Source organism: Rhinoraja longicauda, chromosome 6 (genome assembly GCF_053455715.1).
Source record: "Rhinoraja longicauda isolate Sanriku21f chromosome 6, sRhiLon1.1, whole genome shotgun sequence".
Lineage (NCBI taxonomy): Eukaryota > Metazoa > Chordata > Chondrichthyes > Rajiformes > Arhynchobatidae > Rhinoraja > Rhinoraja longicauda.
The window spans coordinates 39487902-39513149 of NC_135958.1; the positions used below are offsets into that span (position 1 = coordinate 39487902).

A 25248-nucleotide genomic window follows, 5' to 3' on the forward strand; every position below is an offset into this window, starting at 1 on the left:
GAAGTTGCCTGCTCTTTCACTCGTGAGAGGAATGATGTAAAGAGCAAGGCAAAACTAACAGTGAAAACAGTTTATCCCCCCGATGCAATGCATTTCTTTTGGAAAGATGAATAATGCTACAGAAAATAAAGTACAAAGATGCTGAAACATCTCTCTATATTTCCTAAGCTCAAAGAGCAGAAATAGGCCATTCGGCATATCAAGAATACTCCGCCATTCAATCATGGTTGATCAATCTTTCATTCTCAACCCCATTCTCCTGCCTTTGCCTCATAACTCCTGACACCCATACTAATCGTTCTTAGTACCTGAACTGATATACAGCACTTTGGTCAACGTGGGTTGTTTTTAAATGTGCTATACAAATAAAATTGACTTGACTTGACTAATCAAGAATCTGTCAATCTCTGCCTTAAAATATCAATTAACGACCTCCACAGATGAATTCCACAGATTCACCACCCTCTGACCAAAGAAATTCCTCCTTGTCTCCTTTCTATAGGTAAGCCCTTTTATTCTGAGGATATGGCTTCTGGTCCTAGATTCTCCCACTAGTGTAAATATCTGTTCCACATTCACTCTTCTTGTCACTTTTCTTCATTAAAAGTAATAATCAGGTTACTTGTACTTGAGGTGTTAAATCTAATTTGCATGCAAAATGTTCTTGCTTTAGAGATGAATCTTGGAAATAATCATTTTTGGTTTCAGTGCCCTTTCACATTCAATATCACCTGACTGACATCTGACACTTAACGAAAAGAGGGTAGGCCCAAAGTAGAAAAAGTATGTTATGGTGATTCTGTGACAAAACATTTAACTTGGCAACATTTAACTCAATTTAAAACATTTATGCGGAGAATATCCAGTTTATTAATGACTCCAAACAGGAGAAATTAACAGGAGAAACTCCAAACAGGAGAAATGCAGAGATCTAAAAAGCAACGGAAAATAAAATCCCTGGAGACTGAATACCTCTTCCAATTACCATACTTGTATATAAAACACCAAACAAATTAGTGATCAAACAATGCATCCAGTTGAGCCGTAAACTGGAATTCAGTGTTGTTTACAGGTAAATTATGTGAAGATGATTCATGGTGTCATTTTTTTTAACATTCATTTGACTTGTAACAACAACATGCTTGTAATCTTGTTCTATATGTGGCTTGTGAATTAAAGTTATATAAGTATGCCTCTTTAATAAACAGGACAAAAATATTATTAAGCAAGAAACAAATTACTGGAGGAGTACAACAGGTCTAGCAGTATCTGTGGAGCAAAGGGGTTGTCGACATTTTGTAAAGACCCTGCATCAGGACTGGGAATGCAGATGAAAGATAGGCACTATAAAGGGGTGAGTCAGGGGCTAGTAGATGAGAGGTGAAACCAGGTGGGGTAGAGAGCAAGAGGCAGATTGAGCCAGGTGGCGAGGGGACGGAGGAGCTTTAAGGGTGACTCTTTTGTCTCATTTATTAATTGAGTTTTGAGATGCAGCAAATGGTAATTTTGCCCTCTGCTGTTCCAATTTTAGACTTCTCAGTGATGAGTTCCCTGCTGCAGCAATTTCTCTTTTCATTTCAGATATTAAGAACTGCAGTGTATTGCTTTTGTAACATGGCTTTTACACACCATGTAATTGCCACAATGTAAAGCAACAGTAACTGATCAGTAATCAATGCACAAAGTATTTTTTTTCATCTGTTGATTTACACGGGAGGATGCATCTCTGTACCAATGATCAAGCATCCTATTAACAACAAAAGTATCATTCTTTACCATTGCTGAAGTCTCGATGTGTTCAGTTCCTCTTTATACACACATCCATGCACCTGCCAAGAATATGCAAGTCTACATGAACAGAAAACACTTGTAGTCGATGAATGTGCAATGGTATGTAATGCCAACAGCACTCTTCCGGATTTGTGTGTCAATTAACTTTGGGTTTTACTCGCTTATCCTTGTTAATTTTGGATTCAGCAGGAAGTTTCAGCAAAGATAATGAGCAATGATGGTGAACAGGAGATTCTCAGTCTCAGTGCATGATATGTCATTTTTATGTTCTGATAATCTCTCTTTGAGTAGTTGTTTGGACTGCTGCAAAGGTTTTACACCTTAAGAGATTTAATCAATAGCCTAAGAAAATTAGCTACTGAATTAACTCAGTTTAACATATGATGGATTAAACTCCAAATTTCCAAAAGCTTTTAAATTTTGAATTATCCTCGCCTCTCCCCCGACCACTGGCAGGCTGGGGCCGTCAACTCATCTGGATTTCAGGCCTAGTTCCAGACCTAGAGAGTGAAGAAGGGTCTCCACCCAAAATGTCACCTGTCCATGTTCTCCAAAGATGCTGTCTGACCTGAGTTGCTTCAGCACTTTTTGTCCTTTTGTGTGTTAACGAGCATGTACACTTCATTGTTTCTACTACTAGTGCAATCAGTCTGAAGAAGGTTCTCGACCGGAAACGTCACCCATTCTTTCTCTCCAGAGATACTGCCTGTCCCACTAAGTTACTCCAGCATTTTGTGTCTATCACAAATATATATTACGAAGAGTTGCATTTTGGGAAGACAAACCAAGGCAGGCACAATAAACGATAAGGCCCTGGAGAGTGTTGTAGAACAGAGAGATTGAGGGGTGCATGTACATAGGTCTATGAAAGTGGTGACACGGGTGAACAGAATAATGAAGAAGGCCTTCATCACTCAGGGTATTGAATACAGGAGTTGGGATGTCATATAACAGCTGAAATAGGCTATGGTAAGGACACATTTGGAGTACTATGTATAGTTCTGATCGCTTTGCCAACGGAAGGATGCAATTAAGTCCATCACACAAACCAGCCTTCTCCCCCACTCCACCCCCTCCATCTACACCACGCTGCCTTATCGAAGATCATTTACACCCCAGTCGTTTACTTTTCCCCCCTCCCATAGGGTAGAAGATACAAAAGCTTGAAAGCATCTACCAGCCCTCTCATAAGCCAAGGGTGTACTCCTGATCTCCCCACTACCTCATTGTGGCCTTGCATTTTGTAAAAATCTGTACTTTCTCTGCAGCTATAATACTATAATAGTATACTCTGTACTCTGATATTTTTCTCTTTGCACTACCTTTTGCACTTATTAGAGCTTGATTGTATTTATATATAGCATGATTTGATTGGATAACACGTAAACAATTGTATCTCATTACATGTGACAATTACATGGATGAGCCAAAACATTATGACCACTTGCCTAATATGCTGTTGGTCCTCCATGTGCCACCAAAACAGCGCCGACCCACCGAAGTGTACTGTGGCATCTGGCACCAAAACATTAGAAGCAGATCCTTCAAGTCCTGTAAGTTGCGAGGTGGAGCCGCCGTGGATTGGACTTGTCTATCCAGCATATCCCACAGATGCTCAATCAGATTGACATCTGGAGAATTTGGAGGCCAGGGCAACAGCGTGAACACTTCATGATGTTCCTCAAACCATTCCCGAACAATATGTGCAGAATGGCAGGGCGCATTCTCCTGCTGAAAGAGGCCACTGCCATCAGGGAATACCATTGCCTTGAAGGGGTGTACTTGGTCTGCAACGATGTTTAGGTAGATGACACATGTCAAATTGACGTCCACATGAATGGCCGGACCCAAGGTTTCCCAGCAGAACATTGCCCATAGCATCACACTCCCTCCACCGGCTTTTCGTCTTCCCACAGTGCTTCCTTGTGCCATCACTTGCCCTTGCGCATCGATGAGCCTTAGGCACCCAATACCCTGTTGCCAGTTTGTGATTTGTCCCTCCTCGGACCACTGTCAGTAGGTACTCACCACTGCTGACCGGGAGAACCCCACAAGCCTTGCCATTTCAGAGATGCTCTGACCCAGTCGTCTGGCCATAACAATTTGGCCCTTGTCAAAGTCGCTCAGGTCTTTTCTCCTGCATCCAACACATCAACTTCAAAAACTGACTGTTCATCTGCTGCCTAATATATCCCACCCCTTGACAGGTGCCATTGTAACAAGATAATCAATGCTATTCACTTCACCTGTCAGTGGTCATAATGTTTTGGCTCACTGGTGTATATATCAATACCAATAAACTGGAAAAGGTACAAAAAAGATTTATAAGGATTTTCCCGGGTCTAGAAAGTTTCAGTAATAAGGAGATTATTTGCTTAATAGTCCAAGACTTTTTTCCATGGAGGTTTCTAAAATTAAGAGGGCCATAAATAACATGAATAGCCTCAGTCATTTCCCAAGGGTAGGGGAGTGTAAAACTAGATGGAAAATAGACACAAAGTGCTGGAGCAACTCAGCGGGTCAGGCAGAACCTGGAAAAGTGAGATAAAAGGATCTGCAAGTGTGTTTGTTTGGGAGAAATGCTACTTACCTTTTGAGGTACGGATGTTGAACATCCTTCTGTGCCTCAAATGAGTTCAAGTAGTAGATGAGCGGCACCCATTGTTTCAGCTATCTCCTTTCGTGGGCATGTATACATTTTGTGGGTCTTAGCCTCCTTGATATTCAAAAAACATCTGGTTAAATGGTGCTTTTATCCAACCATATCCATGATTGCATTCAGAGGTTAATTAGAGAAAGTTCCTTTAGATTTCCTATATAATTTGTCAAACCAGCTTCCCAGGAAGATGTTGTCCTTTAATTAAATAATGCTATTGCTCCCTTAAACAAGGCAAGGTTTATATTTTTCTGCTTTCCCTTGGTTTCTGCTTCTGAAGGGGGAGGTGCAAAATTAGGTAAAATAGATTAAATTTCTAATTTTTCAAATGAAAAAAAGCTCTCCTCCTCCATTTAAGTTTTTTTAAACTTTGGTGCTGACATACATTCTGTTCTTCAGCACTTAAAGCAGTTTATTTCTCAATAATGAAACAATTCATGTACTGAAGCTTACAGTACATTTGCTTTTGGTGATGAACATAGTTATACCGAGTCTAGTATATCTATGAAACTGAAGTAAAGTTTCAGCTGAACAGCAAATTGATTTTGGCAATCGCAAATTACAAAGCAGACATTCCTGTAATGCGTATAACCCTTGGTTTCCCTCTCTCGCCGTCCCTCCCCCACTCTCGTTCTCTGACTAGTTGCACTGTCCATCTGATTAACTTTGCTGATATTTTACTGATTGTATGCCTCATTGTCACCTTCAGCTGACAATGAACCATTCTACATTTCCTTCATCAATGTCTGCTTTGATCTGTCATTTTCACACCTTACCCTTCCATATCTCTAAACTCCCTCTCTCCTGACTCTCAGTCTGAAGAACATCACCCATTCATTCTCTCCAGAGATGCTGCATGTCCCACTGAGTGTTTGATGGCACTGGCCCTGTACTGGCTGGAGTTTAGAAGGATGAAGGGCGAACCTCATTAATAGTGAAAGGCTTGGATAGAGTGGATGTGGACAGGATGTTTTCACTTACAGGATAGTCTAGGACTAGTCACAGCCTAAGAATTAAAGGACGTTCCTTTAGGAATGTGATGGGGAGGATTTTTTTTTTGTCTAAGGTTGTTGAATCTGTGGAATCTTTTGCCACAGAAGACCGTGGAGGCCAAGTCAATGGATATATTTAAAGCAGAGATAGATAGATTCTTGTAAGAAAATAACTGCAGATGCTGGTACAAATCGAAGGTATTTATTCACAAAATGCTGGAGTAACTCAGCAGGTCAGGCAGCATCTCAGGAGAGAAGCGTCACCCATTCCTTCTCTCCTGAGATGCTGCCTGACCTGCTGAGTTACTCCAGCATTTTGTGAATAGATAGATGCTTGATTAGTATAGGTGTCAGGGGTTATGGAGAGAAGGCAGGAGAATGGGGTTAGGAGGGAGAGATAGATCAGCCATGATTGAATGGCTTTGCTCCAACCACTTCTGAGTTACTCCAGCATTTTGTGAATAGATAGATGCTTGATTAGTATAGGTGTCAGGGGTTATGGAGAGAAGGCAGGAGAATTGGGTTAGGAGGGAGAGATGGATCAGCCATGATTGAATGGTGGAGTAGACTTAGCTTTGCTCCAATCACTTCTGAGTTACTCCAGCATTTTGTGTCTATCTTTTCGTTGGGTGTAAAGCAGCATCTGCAGTTCCTTCCTACACGTCCCCTTCCTTGCTGGGAGCTGAGCGTTGTGGCTCCTGGCTGGTGGAGTGCTGGCTGCATCTGCGCCGTGCTGTTTGTTGTGTGAGAGCAGGGCAGGGGGCGTGGATTGGGGAAAAGATGGCGGCCTGGTTAGCGTTGCAACGACAGCTGGGCTGCGTCCAGAACCTTGCATCTGTGTGGTCGTCTTGTCGTCGTAAACCTTTTCACTATCGGCCTCTCTGTTTGAAAACGGTTTCTCCGGGAGAGTCCCCGAGGCAGGGTTTTGTCTGCCGCAGTTGTGAATTGAAAAGGCTGCGTTATGTTTCCAGCAGCTCTTGTCACCAAAACAGAGATCCCATCTTCAAGGTGAGTGATCACGATCCGGGTTTCTATATGTTTTACAATATCTTTTTATCGACGAGAGTCTGATTATGGCGGCTCCCTTAGTGTTTCTTTGTTATTGGCTGCGCGGTATTTCAAGATCAAAAGATTCACTGATAGCCATTAATGTAAAGTCCTCAGTCGTACGCTGTTACTTCAGAATTTTGTGTCTGTCTTAACTATGGTAGACACAAAAATGCTGGAGTAACTCAACGGGACAGGCAGCATGTCTGGAGAGAAGGAATAATGGGTGACGTTTCGGGTCGAGACCCTTCTTCACCCATTCCTTCTCTCCAGAGATGCTGCCAGCATTGTGTGTCTACCTTCGATTTAAACCAGCAACTGCCATTCCTTCCCTACACATTTCATGCACTTAGTAGTATAGTAGTAAGGCGGTATTTACGGTTGGTTTAAGCCCAACACAAATATTTAGATATTTAAAGAGCAAAATTCGAATTGGAAAATGCAGCAATTGCATAGTGGATAATGTGTAGGAAAGAACCTGCAGATACTGGTTTAAATCGAAGGTAGGTAGGCACACAATGCTGGCAGCATCTCTGGAGAGAAGGAATGGGTGAAGAAGGGTCTCGACCCGAAACGTCACCCATTCCTTCTCTCCAGACATGCTGCCTGTTCCGCTGAGTTACTCCAGCATTTTGTGTCTGCCATAGAAACATAGAAAATAGGTGCACGAGTAGGCCATTCGGTTCTTCGAGCCAGCACCGCCATTCAATATGATCATGGCTGATCATCCAAAATCAGTACCCCATTCTGGCTTTTACCCCATATCCCTTGACTCCCTTAGCCCTAAGAGCTAAATCTAACTCTCTTGAAATCATCCAGTGAATTGTCCTCCACTGTCTTCTGTAGCAGAGACTTCCACTGACTCGCAACTCTCTGGGTGAAAACGTTTTTCCTCATCTCTGTCCTAAATGGCCTACCCCTTATTCTTAAACTGTGACCCCTGGTTCTGGACTCCCCTAACATTAGGAATATTTTTTCTGCATCTACCCTGTCCAATCCTCTAAGAATTTTATCTGTTTCTATAAGATCCCCTCTCATCCTTCTAAATTCCTAAAGATACAAGCCTAGTCGGCCCATTCTTTCATCACATGACAGTCCCGCCATCCTGGAAATTAACCTGGTTGAATTTACGCTGCACTCCCTCAATAGCAATAATGTCCTTCCTCAAATTAGGAGACTAAAATTGCACACAATACTCCAGGTGCAGTCTCACCAGGGCCCTGTACAACTACAGTAGGACCTCCTTGCTCCTAAACACAAATCCTCTCACAATGAAGGCCAACATGCCATTGGCATTCTTCACTGCATGCTGAACCTACATGCTTACTTTCAGTGACTAATGTTCAAGCACACCCAGGTATTGTTGCACCTCCCCTTCTAATCTGACACTATTCAGATAATAATCTGCCTTCCTGTTCTTACCACCAAAGTGGATAACCTCATATTTATCCACATTATACTGCATCTGCTATACTTCTGCCCACTCACCCAACCTATCCAAGTCACCCTGCAGCGTCATAGCATCCTCCTCGTAGCTCACACTGCCACCCAGCTTTGTGTCATCCGCAAACTTAGAGATGCCACATTATATTCCCTCAACTAAATCGTTAATTTATATTATAAACAACTGGGATCCCAGCACCGAGCCTTGCGGCACCCCACTAGTCACTGCCTGCCATTCTGAAAAGGACCTGTTAATTCCTACTCTTTGCTTCCTGTCTGCAAACCAGTTCCCTATCCATGTCAATACCTTTCCCCCAATACCATGTGCTCTAATTTTGCACACTAATCTCTTGTGTGGGACCTTATCAAAGGCTTTTTGAAATGCCAGATACACCACATCCACTGGCTCTCTCTTATCCATTCTACTTGTTAATCCTCAAAAAATTCCAAAAGATCAGTCAACCATGATTTCCCCTTCATAAATCCATGCTGACTTTAACCGATCCCGTCACTGCTTTCCAAATTCGCTGCTATAATATCTTTAATACTCGACTCCAGCATCTTCCCCATTACCGATGTAAGGTTAACTGGTCTATGATTCCCCATTTTCTCTCTCCCTCCTTTCTTAAAAAGTGGGGTTACATTAGCTACCCTTCAGTCCACAGGAGCTAATCTGAGAGAACATTGGAAAATGATCACCAATCCATCCACTATTTCTAGGGCCACCTCCTTGAGTACTGTGGGATGCAGACCATCAGGCCCTGGGGATTTATCGCCTTCAGTCCCAACAGTTTACCTAACACCATTTTCTGACTAATGTGGATTCCCTTCAATTCCTCCCTCCCACTAAATCCTCGGTCCCCTAGTATTTCTGGGAGATTGTTTGTGTCTTCCTTTGTAAAGACAGAACCAAAGTACTTGTTTAATTGTTCTGCCATTTCCTGTTTCCCATTATAAGTTCACCTGTTTCCCATTATAAGTTCACCTGTTTCTGACTGTAAGGAAACCTACATTCATCTTAACTAATCTTTTCCGTTTTACATACCTACAGAAACTTTTACAGTCAGTTTTTATATTCCCCAAAATCTTTCTTTCATGCTCTTTTTCCCCCCTCTTAATTAACCCCTTTGTCCTCCTCTGTTGAGTTCTAAACTTCTCCCAGTCCTCTGGTTTGCCACTTCTTCTGGCGAATTTATATGCCTCTTCGTGGCTTTAACACTATCCTTGACTTCCCTCGTTGGCCACGGTTGAGCTGCCTTCCCAGTTTTATTTTTTCACCCATGCAGCAATTGCAAATTGGTCCAATCAGTATAGTTTTTTCTTAACAGGTCACTAAGTTTGACAACAAAGTACATTGCACCTTGTGCATGATTCTGTCATTGTACTTAACTGCAAGCATCTGTTTGAAAATATACTCGAATTAAATAAATTAAATGTAATCAGTTCTGGTTCTGTACTTAATTTTCTTACTGAGATCCAGTGCAGTACGTTCTCTTATGTGAGTGGTTAAAATGGTTGCATGGGCACACACACGGTGTAGTAAAAATCAAAATAAACTACAGATGCTGGAAATCTAAAATAAAGCAGAAAATGCTGGATCTACCCAGCATGTCAGGCCATATCCGTGGGAAGACAAACAGTTGAAGGTTCAGAAATGAGACCCTTCTTCAGAACTCAGAAAGGGTCTCCGACTTTGTTTCTCTTCCCATGGTGGCAGCTAACCTGTTGAGATGTTCCAGTGTTTTCTGTTTTTGTTGCGACATACAGTATAGATTAGGATCCATGGTCAATGTTCATCGTTGAGCCAAGTACACTATTCATTGTCACATTGATAAGGGACTTTGACATGTCCAAAGGGATTGCTGTCACCACACACTGATCAAAATAAGCAGATACTCATCTAACAGATGACTAAAAGCTTGGAGGAAATGGGACTGAAGAAGCAGATGAAGGCTTTGTGTTATTGGTGGAAAAATGCAATGGGAAATGGATAAATAGTCAGAAATTGAGGATTGAAGTGTTTAGGGGCACATTTGATTGCTGAGGTAGTATGGTGACGAAGCTGTGCTGTTGCCTTGTAGCTCCAAAGACACAAGTTCATTCCTGACCTCGGGTGGAATTTGTACTTTCTCCCAGTGACTGGGTTGGTTTTTGCCCGTGGCGCTGGTTTCTTCGAAATCCTGATTAATTGGCTCTAAATTATTCTGTGGTGTAGTAAGTGATGTCAAAAGTGAAGGGGACTGGATCAGTATGTGAAAGAGAATAAATTGCACGTCTACAGAGAAATAAAAGAAGAGGGAATGAAACTTTATCAGAGAATTCAATAACTAAGACTCATAGATTTGTGGAAAAAAGCTTAGGAACGTGCACAAGTACCCTCTTCCCCTCCCCCCCCCCCCCCCCCCAAAATATGGTTGTCTGCAATTTGCTGCCTGCTCCTAGATTAGAACTCGCCAGTTTCAATACAAACTGGAATGGCTTGTTATCTGAAATTGTTACGTGGGGTGTTGTGTTCCAAGGGTTAAACAGGCATTGAGATGGACCTCAAGCTTTCATTGAAATAATATAAGAGGGTGAGTGGGATGGAGAAGACTGATGAGGCATCTGAAAGTTCAGTGTCACGCTTGTGGATTAAATGGGGGAGTTCTGCAAAAACAGTTGTTGAATTTTCTAGCGTTACAAATATCTCACACGAGCATTGAATATATTACATTAAATTGGAAGAAAAGCATGTGAATCACAGGTTCATCTGGAAGGAGAGTTTGGCTCCCTGCAAGGTGGTGCAGCTCCAATTGCAAGGGCAAGTGCTGTGAGAAAGGCAGTGTGTGGTGTGAAGTTGGATGTGTAAACCAGCGTGTTGCAGAGGAACTATTCCTGAGGAATGATGGAATGGGAATATGCCTCTGATCGTAGCATCCCAAGTAGTGGAATTAGAGGAAGAAATGTTATATGTTTAAACACAAAAAAAAAAGATAATTGAGGAAAAGTATTGAACTTGAAAAATAATGAGTAAAATGCAATATAAATTGACCAAGTGCACCCCAATTCACCTCTTACAGGTTTCTTTCCCCTTTTGTTCTTCCACTATTTATATCTTCAAGCAGATCTGCTGCCTTCACTTTCTGATGTGATCTATCTCTTGGTCTCCATCTATCACAGATATTCCCTTTGTTCCCCTCATCTTTTCCCTTCTCTGTTTCTGAAAACATGTCTGTTTTCTCAATTTTGCTCTTTCTGGTGAAAGGTCAACAACCTGAAAAATTGATTCTTTCACAGATGCAGATTCACGAGTGATAGTATTTTATATTTTGATTTTTTTTTTGTGGGCAGAAATCAATGACGTAACAAATTACATGTATTTGTCTGAATACATTCTTTTGATCTTAACAATTAGCTTAAACATTTGTTTTAATTAATGGAGACAATCTGTTGCTCTTAAAGTTATTGGAGTTCTTCAGTTTGTATACACTGGAATTTAGACGGATGAGAGGAGATCTTAATGAAACGTATAAGATTATTAAGGGGTTGGACACGTTAGAGGCAGGAAACATGTTCCCAATGTTGGGGGAGTCCAGAACAAGGGGCCACAGTTTAAGAATAAAGGGTAGGCCATTTAGAACTGAGATGAGGAAAAACATTTTCAGTCAGAGAGTTGTGAATCTGTGGAATTCTCTGCCTCAGAAGGCAGTGGAGGCCAATTCTCTGAATGCATTCAAGAGAGAGCTGGATAGAGCTCTTAAGGATAGCGGAGTCAGGGGGTATGGGGAGAAGGCAGGAACGGGGTACTGATTGAGAATGATCAGCCATGATCACATTGAATGGCGGTGCTGGCTCGAAGGGCCGAATGGCCTCCTCCTGCACCTATTGTCTATTGTCTATTGTTTCACTGATCCTGAAGACCTGCTGAGGTTACTCCTCAAAATTCAGTGCTCATGAAAAATGGCCAAAGGTTTTCAAATCCTATCATAATGTTACTCTTCACTCCATTTAACATCTGGTTGCAACAACTCCACACTCTTTCATTCTTTTTCTGATCGATTATGTTTTCTGTGCTTAAGAGTACAAAATTGAGGATTTTGCAGATCACAAAGGACTTTGTCCATTGTGAATTGTAAAAAAAAACATTTTGCATGTATTATGGGGAAACAGTTGCAAAATTAACAACCAATAGTTCCTGATGCAGGGTCATAACATGAAACGTTGACTTTCCCACTGCCTCCACAGCTGTGGCCTGACTTGGTCAGCCATTTGATTTTTGTACATGATTATCAGTGCCCAGTTAATCAGCCAGTGATCTGTATTGATCAAAGCAATAGAGCTGGTAATAAACATTTTAAAAATAAAGTTGATTTGCGGTCCAAAACTTCTACATTTCAATTATAGGCTTGACAAAATCAATTGGCAGAAGAGTTTTGGAGAGTTCCAAGAATATATTCACTATGACGTACTGTATGCTATGTTTGAGTGTGATGCGTAGAAGAGAAGGTGCAAAGATGTGTCCCCAGATTAATCCCTGGATTGAAAGTGTTGGTTTCTGAGGAGCGATTTATTCAAGTTGATGCTCAATTGCACTTAAATTTATAAAAGGGGGGAGGGAGGAGAGGGGAGAGGGTGCTGCCCCAATGCAAGAGATGTTTGGGCCCAACGGGTCCACTTGGTCTAGAGGACTTTAAAACTTTACCAACCACAGAAGTCAGACTAACTGGCCTATAACTTTTTTTTTTGCCTCAATGGTTCTCTTATTATTAGGTGTACCAATGTACACTGAAATTCTTTTTTTGTGTGTGTTTCCGGGAGATTCTGCCGTACGCAGCCTCACTCCCTTCTTAAACAGTGGAGTTACATTTGTGATTTTCCTGTCCTTTGGAACCATTCCTGACTCTAGTGATTAGAGTCATCCAGTGTGAAAACAGGCCCTTCAGCCGAAGTTGCCCACGGAACCAACATGCCCCATCTTCATTCGTCCCACCTGGCTGTGTTTAGTCTATATCCTTCTAATTCTATCCATGGCCAAATGTGTTTTAAATATTGTGATAGTACCTGCCTTAATTACCTCCTCGATCAGCTCGTTCCATATACCCACTACCCTTGGTGTAAAAGTTGTCCCTCAGGTTCCTGTTAAATCTTTCTTCACTCACTTTAAACCTATGTCCTCTGGTTCTTGATTCTCCTACTCTGGGTAAAAGACTCTGTGCATTCACCCTGTCTATTCCTCTCACCCCTCATCCTCCTGAGCTCCAAGGAATAAGGTCCTAGCTTAATCAACCTCTCGCTATAACTCAAGTCCTCAAGTCCTGGCAACATCTTCCTAAATCTTCTCTTGCACCCTTTCCAGCTGAACAACATCTTTTCTGTGATAGGCACAAAATGTTGAAGTAACTCAGCGGGTCAGACAGCATCTCTGGAGAAAAAGAATAGGCGATGTTTCGGGTCGCGACCCTTCTTCAGACATCTTTCCTATAACGTGGTGACCAGAACTGATTACTCCAAATGTGGCCTCACCAATGTCTTGTACAACTGTAACATAACCTCCCAACTTTTTTTATTGGCCTGACTGATGATTACAATCGATTCATTTACAGTATAAGAAAATAACTGCAGATGCTGGTACAAATCGATTTATTCACAAAATGCTGGAGTAACTCAGGCAGCATCTCGGGAGAGAAGGAATGGGTGACGTTTCGGGTCGAGACCCTTCTTCAGATTCATTTACAGTGTTTAGATACATAATGAGGGAATAACATTCAGTGCAAGGTAAAGCCAGCAAAGTCTGTTCAAGTATAGTCCAAGGATCTCCAAAGAGGTGGATAATAGTTCGGCACTGCTCTCTGGTTGTGGTAGAATAATTCAGTTGCCTGATTCAATTGCTGGGAAGAAGCTGTCCCTGAATCTGGAGGTGTGCGTTTCATCAACCTTTTTAGTTACTTCCTCGAAAAACTCAATCTGATTCATGAGACACAATCACACACATAGAAAACCGTGCTGACTATCCCTAATCAGTCAATAGACAATAGGTGCAGGAGGAGGCCATTCGGCCCTTCGAGCCAGCACCGTCATTCAATGTGATCATAAAGTCCCTTTATCCAAATGCACATATATCCTTTCCCTCAGAATATTCTCCATTAACTTGCCTACCACAAACATTAGGCTCACTGGTTTGTAGTTCCCAGGCTTTTCCTTGCAATTCTTCTTTAATAAAGGAACAACATTAGCCACCCTCCAGTCTTCTGGCATCTCACACGTATCTAATGATTCGTATATCTCAGCCAGGGCACCTTCAATTTTTTCTCTCGCTTCCTACAGTGTCCTTGGATATATCTGATCTGGCCCAGGAGATTTATCCACCTTCAAACACCTTCAGACGTTCAGCACCTCCTTAACTGTAATACTGACTGTCCTCAAGACACTTCTACTGTCCTAAGTTTCCCAGTCTTCACATCTGTTGCCACAGCAAACTCGGAAGTGAAATATACATTAAGGACCTTGCCTATCTCCTTCAGCTCCACACAGAGATGTCTGCTTTGGTTTCTAAGGGGATCTATTCTCTCTCAAGTCACCCTCTTTCCCATAATGTACGTAAAATCTCTCTTTATTTCCCTTAATATTATCTGCCAGAGTTACCTCCTGCCCCCTTTTTGCCCTCCTGTTTTCCTTGTGTATGCTCCTCAGTTTCTGAAACACCTCCTGGGATGCACTTGATCCCAGCTTCCTATACATGTCCCATGCCTCCTTTTTCCTGACAAGAGCCTCAATTTCTCTTGTCATCCAAGCTTCCTTACTCATACCTGCCTTGCCTTCCTCTCTCTATCACCAACATGTGTGCGCTGAACTCTTGCCACCATACGTTTAAAAGCATCCCACGTTCCTTTGCCAGCAAACAACTTACTCCAATTAACTTGGGCAAGTTCCTTTCTAAAGATTCAAAAATTCTTGAAAGATCATTACTAATGCCTCCACAATCTTGACAGCAACTTCTTTCAGAACCTTGGGGTGTGTGGTCCATCTAGTCCAGGTAACTTTAGACCTTACAGCTTCCCCGGCACCTTCATCTCAGTAATAGTGACTGCACTCACTTCTGCCCCCTGACTCTCTTAAAATTCTGGCACATTGCTGATGTAATCAACTGTGAAGACTGACGCAAAAACTTATTCAGTTCATCCGTGTTTTCTTTCTTCCCTATTACTACTTCTCCAGTATCATTTTCCAGCAGTCCAATGTCCACTCTTGCCTCTCTTTTACTCTTTATATATCTGTAAAAACGTTTGGAATCCTCTCTTATTATTGGCTAGTTTTCCTTCATATTTCATCTTTTCTCCCCTTACTGCTTTTTTAGTTGCCTTCTGTTGGTTTTTTAAATCTTTCCAATCCTCTAGCTTCCCTTCTAATCTTTGCTATGTTACATGCCTTCTCTTTCTGCTTTTATGCTCTTTGACTTCCTTTGTTAGCCACGGTGGCCTCATTGTTCCCTTGGTATGTTTCATCCTCTTGGGATGAAAAGATCCTGTCTCTTTCGAATTACTCTCAGAAACTCCTGCCATTGTTGCTCCACTGTCATTCCTGCTATGGTTCCATTCCAATCAACTGCCGTCAGCTTCTCCCTCATGCCTGTGTAATTGCCTTTACTCAACAATAATACTGATATATCCGATTTCAGCTTCTTCCTCTCAAACTGCAGGTTGAATTCATTCTTATGATCACTGCCTCCTAGGAGTTTTTTCACCTTAAGCTCCGTCATCAATAATTCCTTGCACAATACCAAATCCAGAATTGCCTACTCTCTCATGGGCTCGACCACAAGCAGCTCCAAGAAGCCATCTCATAGGCATTCTACAAATTCCTTCTCTTGCGATCCAGTACCAACCAGATTTTCCCAGTCTACTTGCATATTGAAATCCCCATTGACCACTGTAATATTGTCTTTCTTGCATGCCGTTTCTCTTTCCTGATGTAATTTGTGCCAGACATCCTGACTGCAATTCGGAGGCCTGTATATAACTCCCATCAGAATCTTTTTACCCTTGCAGTTTCTTAACTCTACCCTCAAGGATTCTACATCTTTTGATCATATCTCTTTTTTTGCTAAAGATTGGATTCCTTACTAACAGAGCCACCCCACCCCATCTGCCCCAAAATATCTGTATTTTTGATAGGATGTGTATTTGTGGATATGCAGATTGTCCAGTTAGAAAATTTACTTTGAGATTTGACCATTTAGAAATTTTTCTTCAAGGCTTGCTAATCTCCACTCCAAAAGGTTGTGCTTGCTTAGTTGTTGAACGTATTTAATACATGGATCAATTGAGTTTTTGGTAATCAAGGCTTGGAGTGGGTCTGTGGGATTGATGGATATTGATATTGAATAGTCATAGAATGATACAGTGTAGAAACAGGCCCTTTTTCCCAACTTGCCCACACCGGCCAACATGTCCCAGCTACACTAGTCCCGCCTGCCTGCCTGCGTTTGGTCCATATCCCTCCAAACCTGTCCTATCCGTGTACCTGTCTAACTGTTTCTTATACATTGGGATTGTCCCAGCCTCAACTACTTCCTCTGGCTGCTTGTTCCATATGCCCACCACCCTGTGTGGGAAAAAGTTACCCCTCAGATTTCTATAAAATCTTTTTCCCTTCACCTTAAACCTATGTCCTCTGGTCCTCAATTCATCTACTCTGGGCAAGAGACTCGGTGCATCTATTCCTCTCATGATTTTATACACCTCTATAAGATCATCCCTCATCCTCCTGCGCTCCTTAGTCCCAGCCAACTCAACCTCTCCCTATAGCTCAGACCCTCTAGTTCTGGCAACATTCTTGTAAATCTTCTCTGTAACTTTTCCAGCTTGAATGAAGAAGCAGTTTAGCTGCGTTGTATGGGTACTCCTGCTAATTCTCAAGTTCGTATGAGAAATATTGAAGTGCCAGATGCTGTGTGAATTTTTAAAAATGATTCTTGATTTCTGCCTTCATGAGGTGAATGTTAATGTTTCATCATATTTTAATTGTCGCAGGGCATAATCATACTTTGTGCAAAGCAGATTTGCTGGGTGGCAGAAGACAAAGAGTGGCAATAAAAGGGACTTTTTTTGGTTGGCTGCCAGTGATTAGTGGAGTTCCACAGGGGTCAGTGCTGGGGTCGCTACTCTTCACATTGTATATTAATGATTTGGACGAGGGGATTGAAGGCTTTGTGGCCAAGTTTGCAGATGATACGAAAATAGGTGGAGGGGCAGGTAATGTAGGCAGTAGGGTAAGCTGGCATGCAGACACTAAACTCTAAAAGGCTTTTGGTGTTTATCAACGGTGGAATATCAACAGTATACTACCTGAAGATTACTTGCCACTCCAAGTGCACTTTGCTTTGCGGGACAATCTCTTGGATGTAGTAAGTTCTGGTTTTTTTTGTTCACTTTTTGCATCTGGAACAGGTAGACGAGGACTGCGGTTAGTGATTGTGGACAGAAGGCCAGGTCCAGTATAGTCAGCCTACTGTTTGCCTAATCCTCCTGAAGGTGTTAACTGTGGGACTGTTACTTCGGGTAGCAGTGATGATTTTCTCCAAGTGTGAGAGGTTTTCCAATAATTTTGAAGAAGTAATAATTTTCTAATACTAATCCACAATTAGATTTATTCATTTTGCCTTCAAGACTAACTGTATTGAGACTTAAACTTGTGTCTCTGTTTTACTTTTCCAGTACCATAACCACTACAATAATTCCTCAGACCAGTTGTAATGCAGTTATTCAAATGCACTAGATTTTATCATTATAATGTTTTATTATTTTAAGAAATGTTATTATTATAAATTGTAAATCCACTAGATTTTATCAATTCATTTTATCTTAGCTTACCGTGGGACCCCACAAAAGTATTTATTTTAAGGAGGAATTCAGGAACCTGTCCAGATATTGGCAAGGTATTTCTCCAATGCTGAACCCATTTTTTCATTGACAAACTTGTAATTTCTTCCCGATATCACTGTGAAGATCGTGTTGTACTAGAAAATGCATTTATTTTATGCTTTATTGCTTATTTTCACAGAGCTTCTTGTCTCGCCCACTAACTCACCATTTTGAAGGATTTAATAGAAGACAGATTTTAAAGCTGTTGACCCAAGATCCAACAAAGATTTGGCAGTTTTTAGGTGAGTGAGAAAGATATCTTTGAGTTTGAGTTTGAAGAGATTGTCGTCATTATAAGATTAAAATATTTGATTTCATAGGTGGCATATACCACTTCAGCACATCAAAATCATCTCGAGATCAGAAACGGAATGAGAAATCCAAAGGGAAAAGCCCTGAAGAAGATGAAGGTAGTTAAATATTCAGGATATGTTTGAAAATAAATGTTTTATTTAAAGGTGACAAAAAGAAATTCCTAACATGTTCCATTGAAAAGTAAAAAGAAAACTGTTTTAGGACAGGAAATGGGAAAAAGGAGAATGAGATGTATTTTGTAAATTGGAAGAATGAGTCGGCTATGGAGGGCAAAAGTCTTGATCACATTTCACAACTTCGGACATTTCAAAGTACTTTGTCATTAGCAAAATAGATTTGAAGAGTAGTGACTGTTGTCATGTAGGATTCCAGATGTGTTGGGGTTCCAGTGAGTAGAATCTGGGCATAAAATGCAGCCATTGATAGCAAGACTCAAATTGGATAATGCGACTTAGGGAAAATGAATATCCAACTGGAGTGGTGGCAGAAGTGGAGAATTATAGACTGTGAAGAAATGAAACTCATGCCTTCAGCTTTCTAATTTAGAGCAACAGAGCCCTAAACCAAAGTAGCGCAGCAAGAAAAGCTGAGATCCATATATAGAATTTAGTGTAATAAAAATGATTAAGGATGAACATTTTCACAATGTAGCTTTTACTTCTGTATTAGTAAATGTATCTTTAATGTTCTTATGAAACATCATAATTTTATTTTCATTCTAAATCAATCAAAGCATTTGTTCTGATGATGGACAAATTCTGTTAATGGTATTGAACCCAGTGAACTGGTAACAAGTTATTTTCTCCTTCTTGCAACTTTCCAGTTTCTGGTTTCATAATATGATTCTTGTTCTTTCTCTTTTCCAAATAGAAGAGAAAAGGAGACGGGAGAGGGAGGATCAAATGTACAGAGAACGACTGAGGACCTTATTTATAATAGCTGTTATAATGAGCTTGTTGAACTCCATTAACAGCAGTGGAGGAAATATCTCGTGGAATGATTTTGTCCAGGAGATGTTGGCAAAGGGTGAAGTGGCCAGGGTCCAGGTTGTTCCAGAGAGTGATATTGTAGAAATCTACCTTCACCCAGGAGCTGTAGTATTTGGTAGACCGGTAAGCTGTTAAACATTTTTTTTGATATATATTGTAATAGGTTTATGTTGTGTACTGTTCGGTGGCACAGTGGCGCAGCAGTAGAGTTGCTGCCTTACAGTGAATGCAGCGCCGGAGACCCGGGTTCGATCCCGCCTATGCGTGCTGTCTGTACGGAGTTTGTACGTTCTCCCCGTGACCTGCGTGGGTTTTTCTCTGAGACCTTCAGTTTCCTCCCACACTCTAGGTTAATTGGCTTGGTAAATGTAGAAATTGTCCCTAGCGGGTGGAGGATAGTGTTAATATGCGGGGATCGCTGGTCGGCGCCGACCCGGTAGGCCGAAGGGGCCTGTTTCCACGCTGTATCTCTAAACTAAACTATCACTCTTAAATAGTTTGAAGAATGTATGTTTAAATTGTCACCTTTCCATACTTGCTGGGCTGATTTCATATTCCAAAGTCTCATGTTGTGACAAGGAGGATTGGGAATAACTTTCAAGATATAATTAGGTTGGACATGAATAAGAACGATTTTAAAAACAAGATTTTCTTGTTTTGTGAATTCAGTGAGCAGGATTTTGTTTTTTTGCTGCCTAAGTGAGACTTGCACAGAAGGTTTATTGTGCTAGTCTTAAACAACATGTCATAAATCTGGCTTTTATGCTGAAACTTCAACAATTTCATTCCCCCCACAGATGCTACTTGGCCCACTGGGTGCTACCAGCAAATCGTTTGTCGTGTTAAATAATAAGTGTGTCGCCCAACACTCTTCTTAATTCATGTGAGAAAGAACTGCAGATGCTGGTTTAAATCAAAGGTAGACACAAAATTCTGGAGAAACTCAGCGGGACAGGCAGCATCTCTGGAGGGAAGAAATGTTCTAGATGTTACGCAGTATTATAGTAAAATGTAATACATTTTCTCATGAACCACGTTTAAAGGGTACATTGGAAACAAACCCAGTAAGCCTGATGACGAACCACTGGGATTTCTGTAAAATTAAATAACAGATTATCAGAATTTCACTGTAAATAGTGTGGATAAAATGGAAAGTGTGTAGGAAGAAACTGCAGATGCTGGAAGAGGGTCTCGACCCATTCCTTGTATCCAGAGATGCTGCCTGTTACTTGAGCATTTTGTGTCTATCCTGGATAAAATGGAAATCCAACTGGGTATCATATAAGTGAGTTCAGCCTCCCTCCCCAGCCAATACAGAACAGTCTTTCCATTATTTACAAAGTACAAATCAGGAATGTGCTGAGTTTCAGTTTGCTTAGATGAGCACAGATATAGCAGCACTCAAAAAAACTTGATACTGTTCAGGACAAAATAATTTGCTGAAGTGAACCTTGCCCACTATACAAAGTATTTACTCCCTCCACTTGCATTACAGCAGCTGTGTGTACCATATTCACCTACGCTACTGCAACAGTACATTTGCAACTCACGACTATTTCTATCAAGCAGTACACGGGCAGCAGCACCTCCCAAATATCAAACACACCCTGACCCGATGACAGACTATTAATTTGTTTTCATGTTTGAATCCTGGACCTTCCCAATACTGTCATCAGATGCAGCAGTTCAAGAATGTGATCCACCGGCTAGGGATGGGCAACAAATGATGTCAGGATATTGGAAATGAACTATAAAGTACTTGAATATTTTTTGGCTGTAAGGCAAAATGAAATGGACATTAAAAAAGGTTCTTTCCACTCAATTTTGTTTTTTAAGATCATTCAAAAGCATTTGGAAAAAATTAATTGCTTACCGAAACTATTTGTGCAGTTCTGGCACATTTGTGAGAATTATTCATAATAATGACAAAATCAATTATTTTGGCAAGCTTCTCTCATCAACTTTTTAATGCTAAATTAATAGTTGCTTATTGGCTTTATTTCCAAATTCCAAATCCATTGCATCAGGCATTTTCTGTTTACAGTTATTGCCATGTTCTGTGCACTCTAGGGTGTGTAATGGCAAAGCGCCTCACACTATCGTTGACATAAATGGGAAGCAGTACGTTCACAACTTGAGTGTTGCGTTCAATCTCTGAATCTCAATGCTGAATAAATCTAGCTATTACTTGCTTACACAAGTGGCAGAGCTAAATAATTGTTGTCTTCCTTTGTTTCTTTAGAGCTTTATTGAAATTAAATTTAAATGTTAAAGCTTGGACATTTGTGAAATTATGTGCATTTTATTCTTAATTGGAAGTAAAATATCTACTTTCTAATAATCTAGTGATTTTAGAATAGTGCTTTAAATGGTCTGTTCTTTATAAGGTGTAAACTATTTCCAGTTCAAGTAACTCACTCTCTCACTGATGGTACAGAATCACCAGGCAATAGCAAAAGTCCTTTCTTCCAGCTTTCTTAACCCCCCCCCCCCCCCCCCCACCATAATCAGTCTGAAGAAGTCCCAACCTGAAACATCACTTATCCATGTTCTCCAGAGATGCTGTGTGACAGTACTGTGTTATTGCAGCACTTTGTGTCTTTTTTGTAAACCAGCATCTGCAGTTCCTTGTTACTACACCAAAACTCTCATAGTCTGTAAAATGCAAATTAATTTTTGGAGAGATTTGAAATTCAACTGGTAGAGCTGCTGCCTCACAACACCAGAGACAGGGGTTCGATCCTGACCTTGGGGGCTGTCTGTGTGGAAATTGCATGTTCTCCCTGTGACCGTGTAGGTGTCCTGTGGGTGCTCTGGTTTCCTCCCACATCTCAAAGACGTGCAGGTTAGTAGGTTAATTGGCCTCTGGAAATTGCTCCTAATGTGTCGGGAGTGGATGAGAAAGGGGCTAACATGGAACTAGCATGAATTGGTGATTCATGGTCTGCGTGCATTTGGTGGGCCAAATCCATGCTGTATCTCTAAATTAAAACTAAGCTACTGAAATCTGTTCAAAGATCATCAATATTTTCCCCAACTACAAAACAACTAACTTTTGACATGCATATGATCTCATAATCAGAAGATATCCTTTGTACACTGCCAAGTTGTTAACGGGAAAGAATTGATGACACATGCTGGCAGATTGTTCATAGGATATAGTTCACAGGCCCTTTGGCCCACAAAGTGTGCTGAACATGATGGAAAGACTAATACTAATCTGCCTGCACATAATACATATCCCTCCATTCCCTGCATATCCATGTGCCTATCCAAAAGTCTCTTTTATCAGATCTCCACTCAAACTACGATGTTCCAAAGAAAATTATCCAAATCTTTAACCTCTTCCTGTACCAAATACCCTCTAAACCAGACATCATTCTGGTAAACCACCTCTTCACCCTTTCCAAAACCTCCACATCCTTCCTATACTGGGGCGACTAGAACCTCATACAATACTCCATATGTAGCCTAACCAAATCTTAAAAGCTGCATCATGTCTTCATGACTCTTATAATCAATGCTTCGACCAATGAAGGCAAGCATGCCATTTGCGTTCTTTACCACTATCTACTTGTGTTGCCACTTTCAGGGAATAATGGACTTGAAGATCCCTCTGTGTCAATGCTGTTAAGCCATTAAACGTACATTTTCCCTTGCATTCGACCTCCCAACATGAAATGCCTCACACTTGTTCCGATGTAGAAAGCAGCTTGATCTGATTCTGCTCTCATCGTCATTTCCAGTTGAGGGTTAATCTTGAATAATTATGGATAAGTGCCTTGATCCATATGTTTTACTGTGCTTGCTTTTCCACTTGTTTGTTCTTCTTTTGAAATCTGTAACTTATTTGATTACAATTAGACTAAATTTATCTCAGAAAATACAGCTACAAAATAATGGCGGAAAGAAATTGTAAGTTGCACCACCAATGATTTATTTATATTTGTTGATGACATTTAACTTTTGTAACTTATTTTGTAGCGATTAGCTCTGATGTATCGAATGCAGGTAGCAAACATCGATAAGTTTGAAGAGAAGTTACGGTCTGTTGAAACAGAGCTTGGGATTGACGGGAAGGACAGGATCCCAGTATCATACAAACGCACAGGTTTCTTTGGAAAGTGAGTTTATCTTTTATTATTAAAGGTTCTGGTGGGGAATGAAACAAGAATTTCCATAATCAGATCAGTCTGAAGAAGGGTCTCAACCCAAAACGTCACCCATTCCTTCTCTCCTGAGAAGCTGCCTAACCCGCTGAGTTACTCCAGCATTTTATGTCTACCCATAATAATTTCCATGGTATAAGTAGAAATTACAGAAACATTGGCACAATAAGTCACATATTGGTGATATCCCCATGCTGAAGAAAGAGGACATGTATTTCTAAAGTAAGGAAAGATAAACTTTTAACCCATTCATGGAATTAGATGTTGCTGCTTTGAGAGTAGCATTCTGAGCTTGACATTCTGCATCTTGAAGATTGAACTAAATTTTACTATTGTTTCTTCAAATTTGTCCATCAGTTTAACAAATGTGTTTTTTTGCTTTGTGATTCAGGTTCAGATTGATTAAATAGGAAATTTAATGATTCTGCATTTGACATCTGTTGGCAAAGGAGTGAAAATATTTTTGAGTATTTCACAGTAGATGTATGTTAACAATTATGCCCTTGAATTCAATAGACAATAGGTGCAGGAGTAGGCCATTCAGCCCTTTGAGCCAGCACCACCATTCAATGTGATCATGGCTGATCATTCGCAATCAGTACCCCGTTCCTGCCTTCTCCCCATACCCCTGACTCCGCTATCCTTAAGAGCTCTATCTAGCTCTCTCTTGAATGCATTCAGAGAATTGGCCCCCACTGCCTTCTGAGGCAGTGAATTCTACAGATTTACAACTCTCTGACTGAATTTTTTTTCCTCATCTCCGTTCTTAAACTGTGGCCCCTGGTTCTGGACTCCCCCAACATTGGGAACATGTTTCCTCCCTCTAACGTGTCCAACCCCTTAATAATCTTGTATGTTTCAATAAGATCCCCTCTCATCCTTCTAAATTCCAGTGTATGCAAGCCTAGCTGCTCCAGTCTTTCAACTTATGACAGTCCCGCCATTCCGGGAATTAACCTTGTAAACCTACGCTGCACGCCCTCAATAGCAAGAATATCCTTCCTCAAATTTGGAGACCAAAACTGCACACAGTACTCCAGGTGCGGTCTCACTAGGGCTCTATACAACTGCAGAAGGACCTCTTTGCTCCTATACTCAACTCCTCATGTTATGAAGGCCAACATTCCATTGGCTTTCTTCACTGCCTGCTGTATCTGCATGCTTCCTTTCAGTGACTGATGCACTAGGACACCCAGATCTCATCTCATCTCACCCAGATCTTTTCCTAACTTGACACCATTCAGATAATAATCTACCTTCTTATTCTTACCACCAAAGTGGATAACCTCATACTTATCCACATTAAACTGCATCTGCCATGCATCCGCCCACTCACACAACCTGTCCAAGTCACCCTGCAACCTCATAGCATCTTCCTCACAGCTCACACTACCACCCAGCTTTGTATACCCTTTTGTCTATTGTGCATGTTATATCATGGATACAAATGGGTATACCAGATAGGTATAGCGAATCAAAGTAGAGGACAAAATGAAATGTGTAAACGTGGAAACATTGGGGCAGATTTTAGAATTGTAATACAGAACAGTTTAATACATTTTTAGTGTAAATTACTACTTTTATTTACAGAAAATCAAGGATTAAAAGTTAAGTTTCATCCAAAAAGGTTGCAACAAATTGACAGAAAAAGTAGCAGGCTGAAGGATTCAGCAAAAATAGACAAAACCATTGATCTAGAGAATGCGGGAAGAAAATCGGAGCCTCACAGATATTTGAACCTCTGAAATTCTGTACCATTAAAGTGGGGGAGGCCAAGTTGCTGAATATATTTAAGAAGGAGATGGGTAGTTTTCTCAAGATAAAGAATATCAAGGGTAAGAAGAGTGCGCACTACAATAATATCGACAAAGAGGAACAGCCATGACTGTGCTTCGAGAGACTGGTCCTGCAGCACATCAAAGCCAGCCTCCCACCCACCTTCGACCC

General features: G+C 41.0%; 1 protein-coding gene across 1 annotated transcript in view; it reads left to right on the top strand.

The window, feature by feature from the left end:
• Positions 1–6218: 6218 nt before the first annotated feature.
• spg7 (SPG7 matrix AAA peptidase subunit, paraplegin) overlaps positions 6219–25248 on the top strand; it is a 57096-nt gene continuing 38066 nt past the window's right edge. Inside the window, exons 1-5 of the mRNA XM_078400851.1 lie at positions 6219–6447; positions 17968–18070; positions 18149–18238; positions 19014–19255; positions 23117–23256. Of these exons, the coding sequence (XP_078256977.1) occupies positions 6220–6447; positions 17968–18070; positions 18149–18238; positions 19014–19255; positions 23117–23256 (803 nt within the window). The 5' untranslated portion in view covers position 6219. The remainder of the gene's footprint in view (positions 6448–17967; positions 18071–18148; positions 18239–19013; positions 19256–23116; positions 23257–25248) is intronic.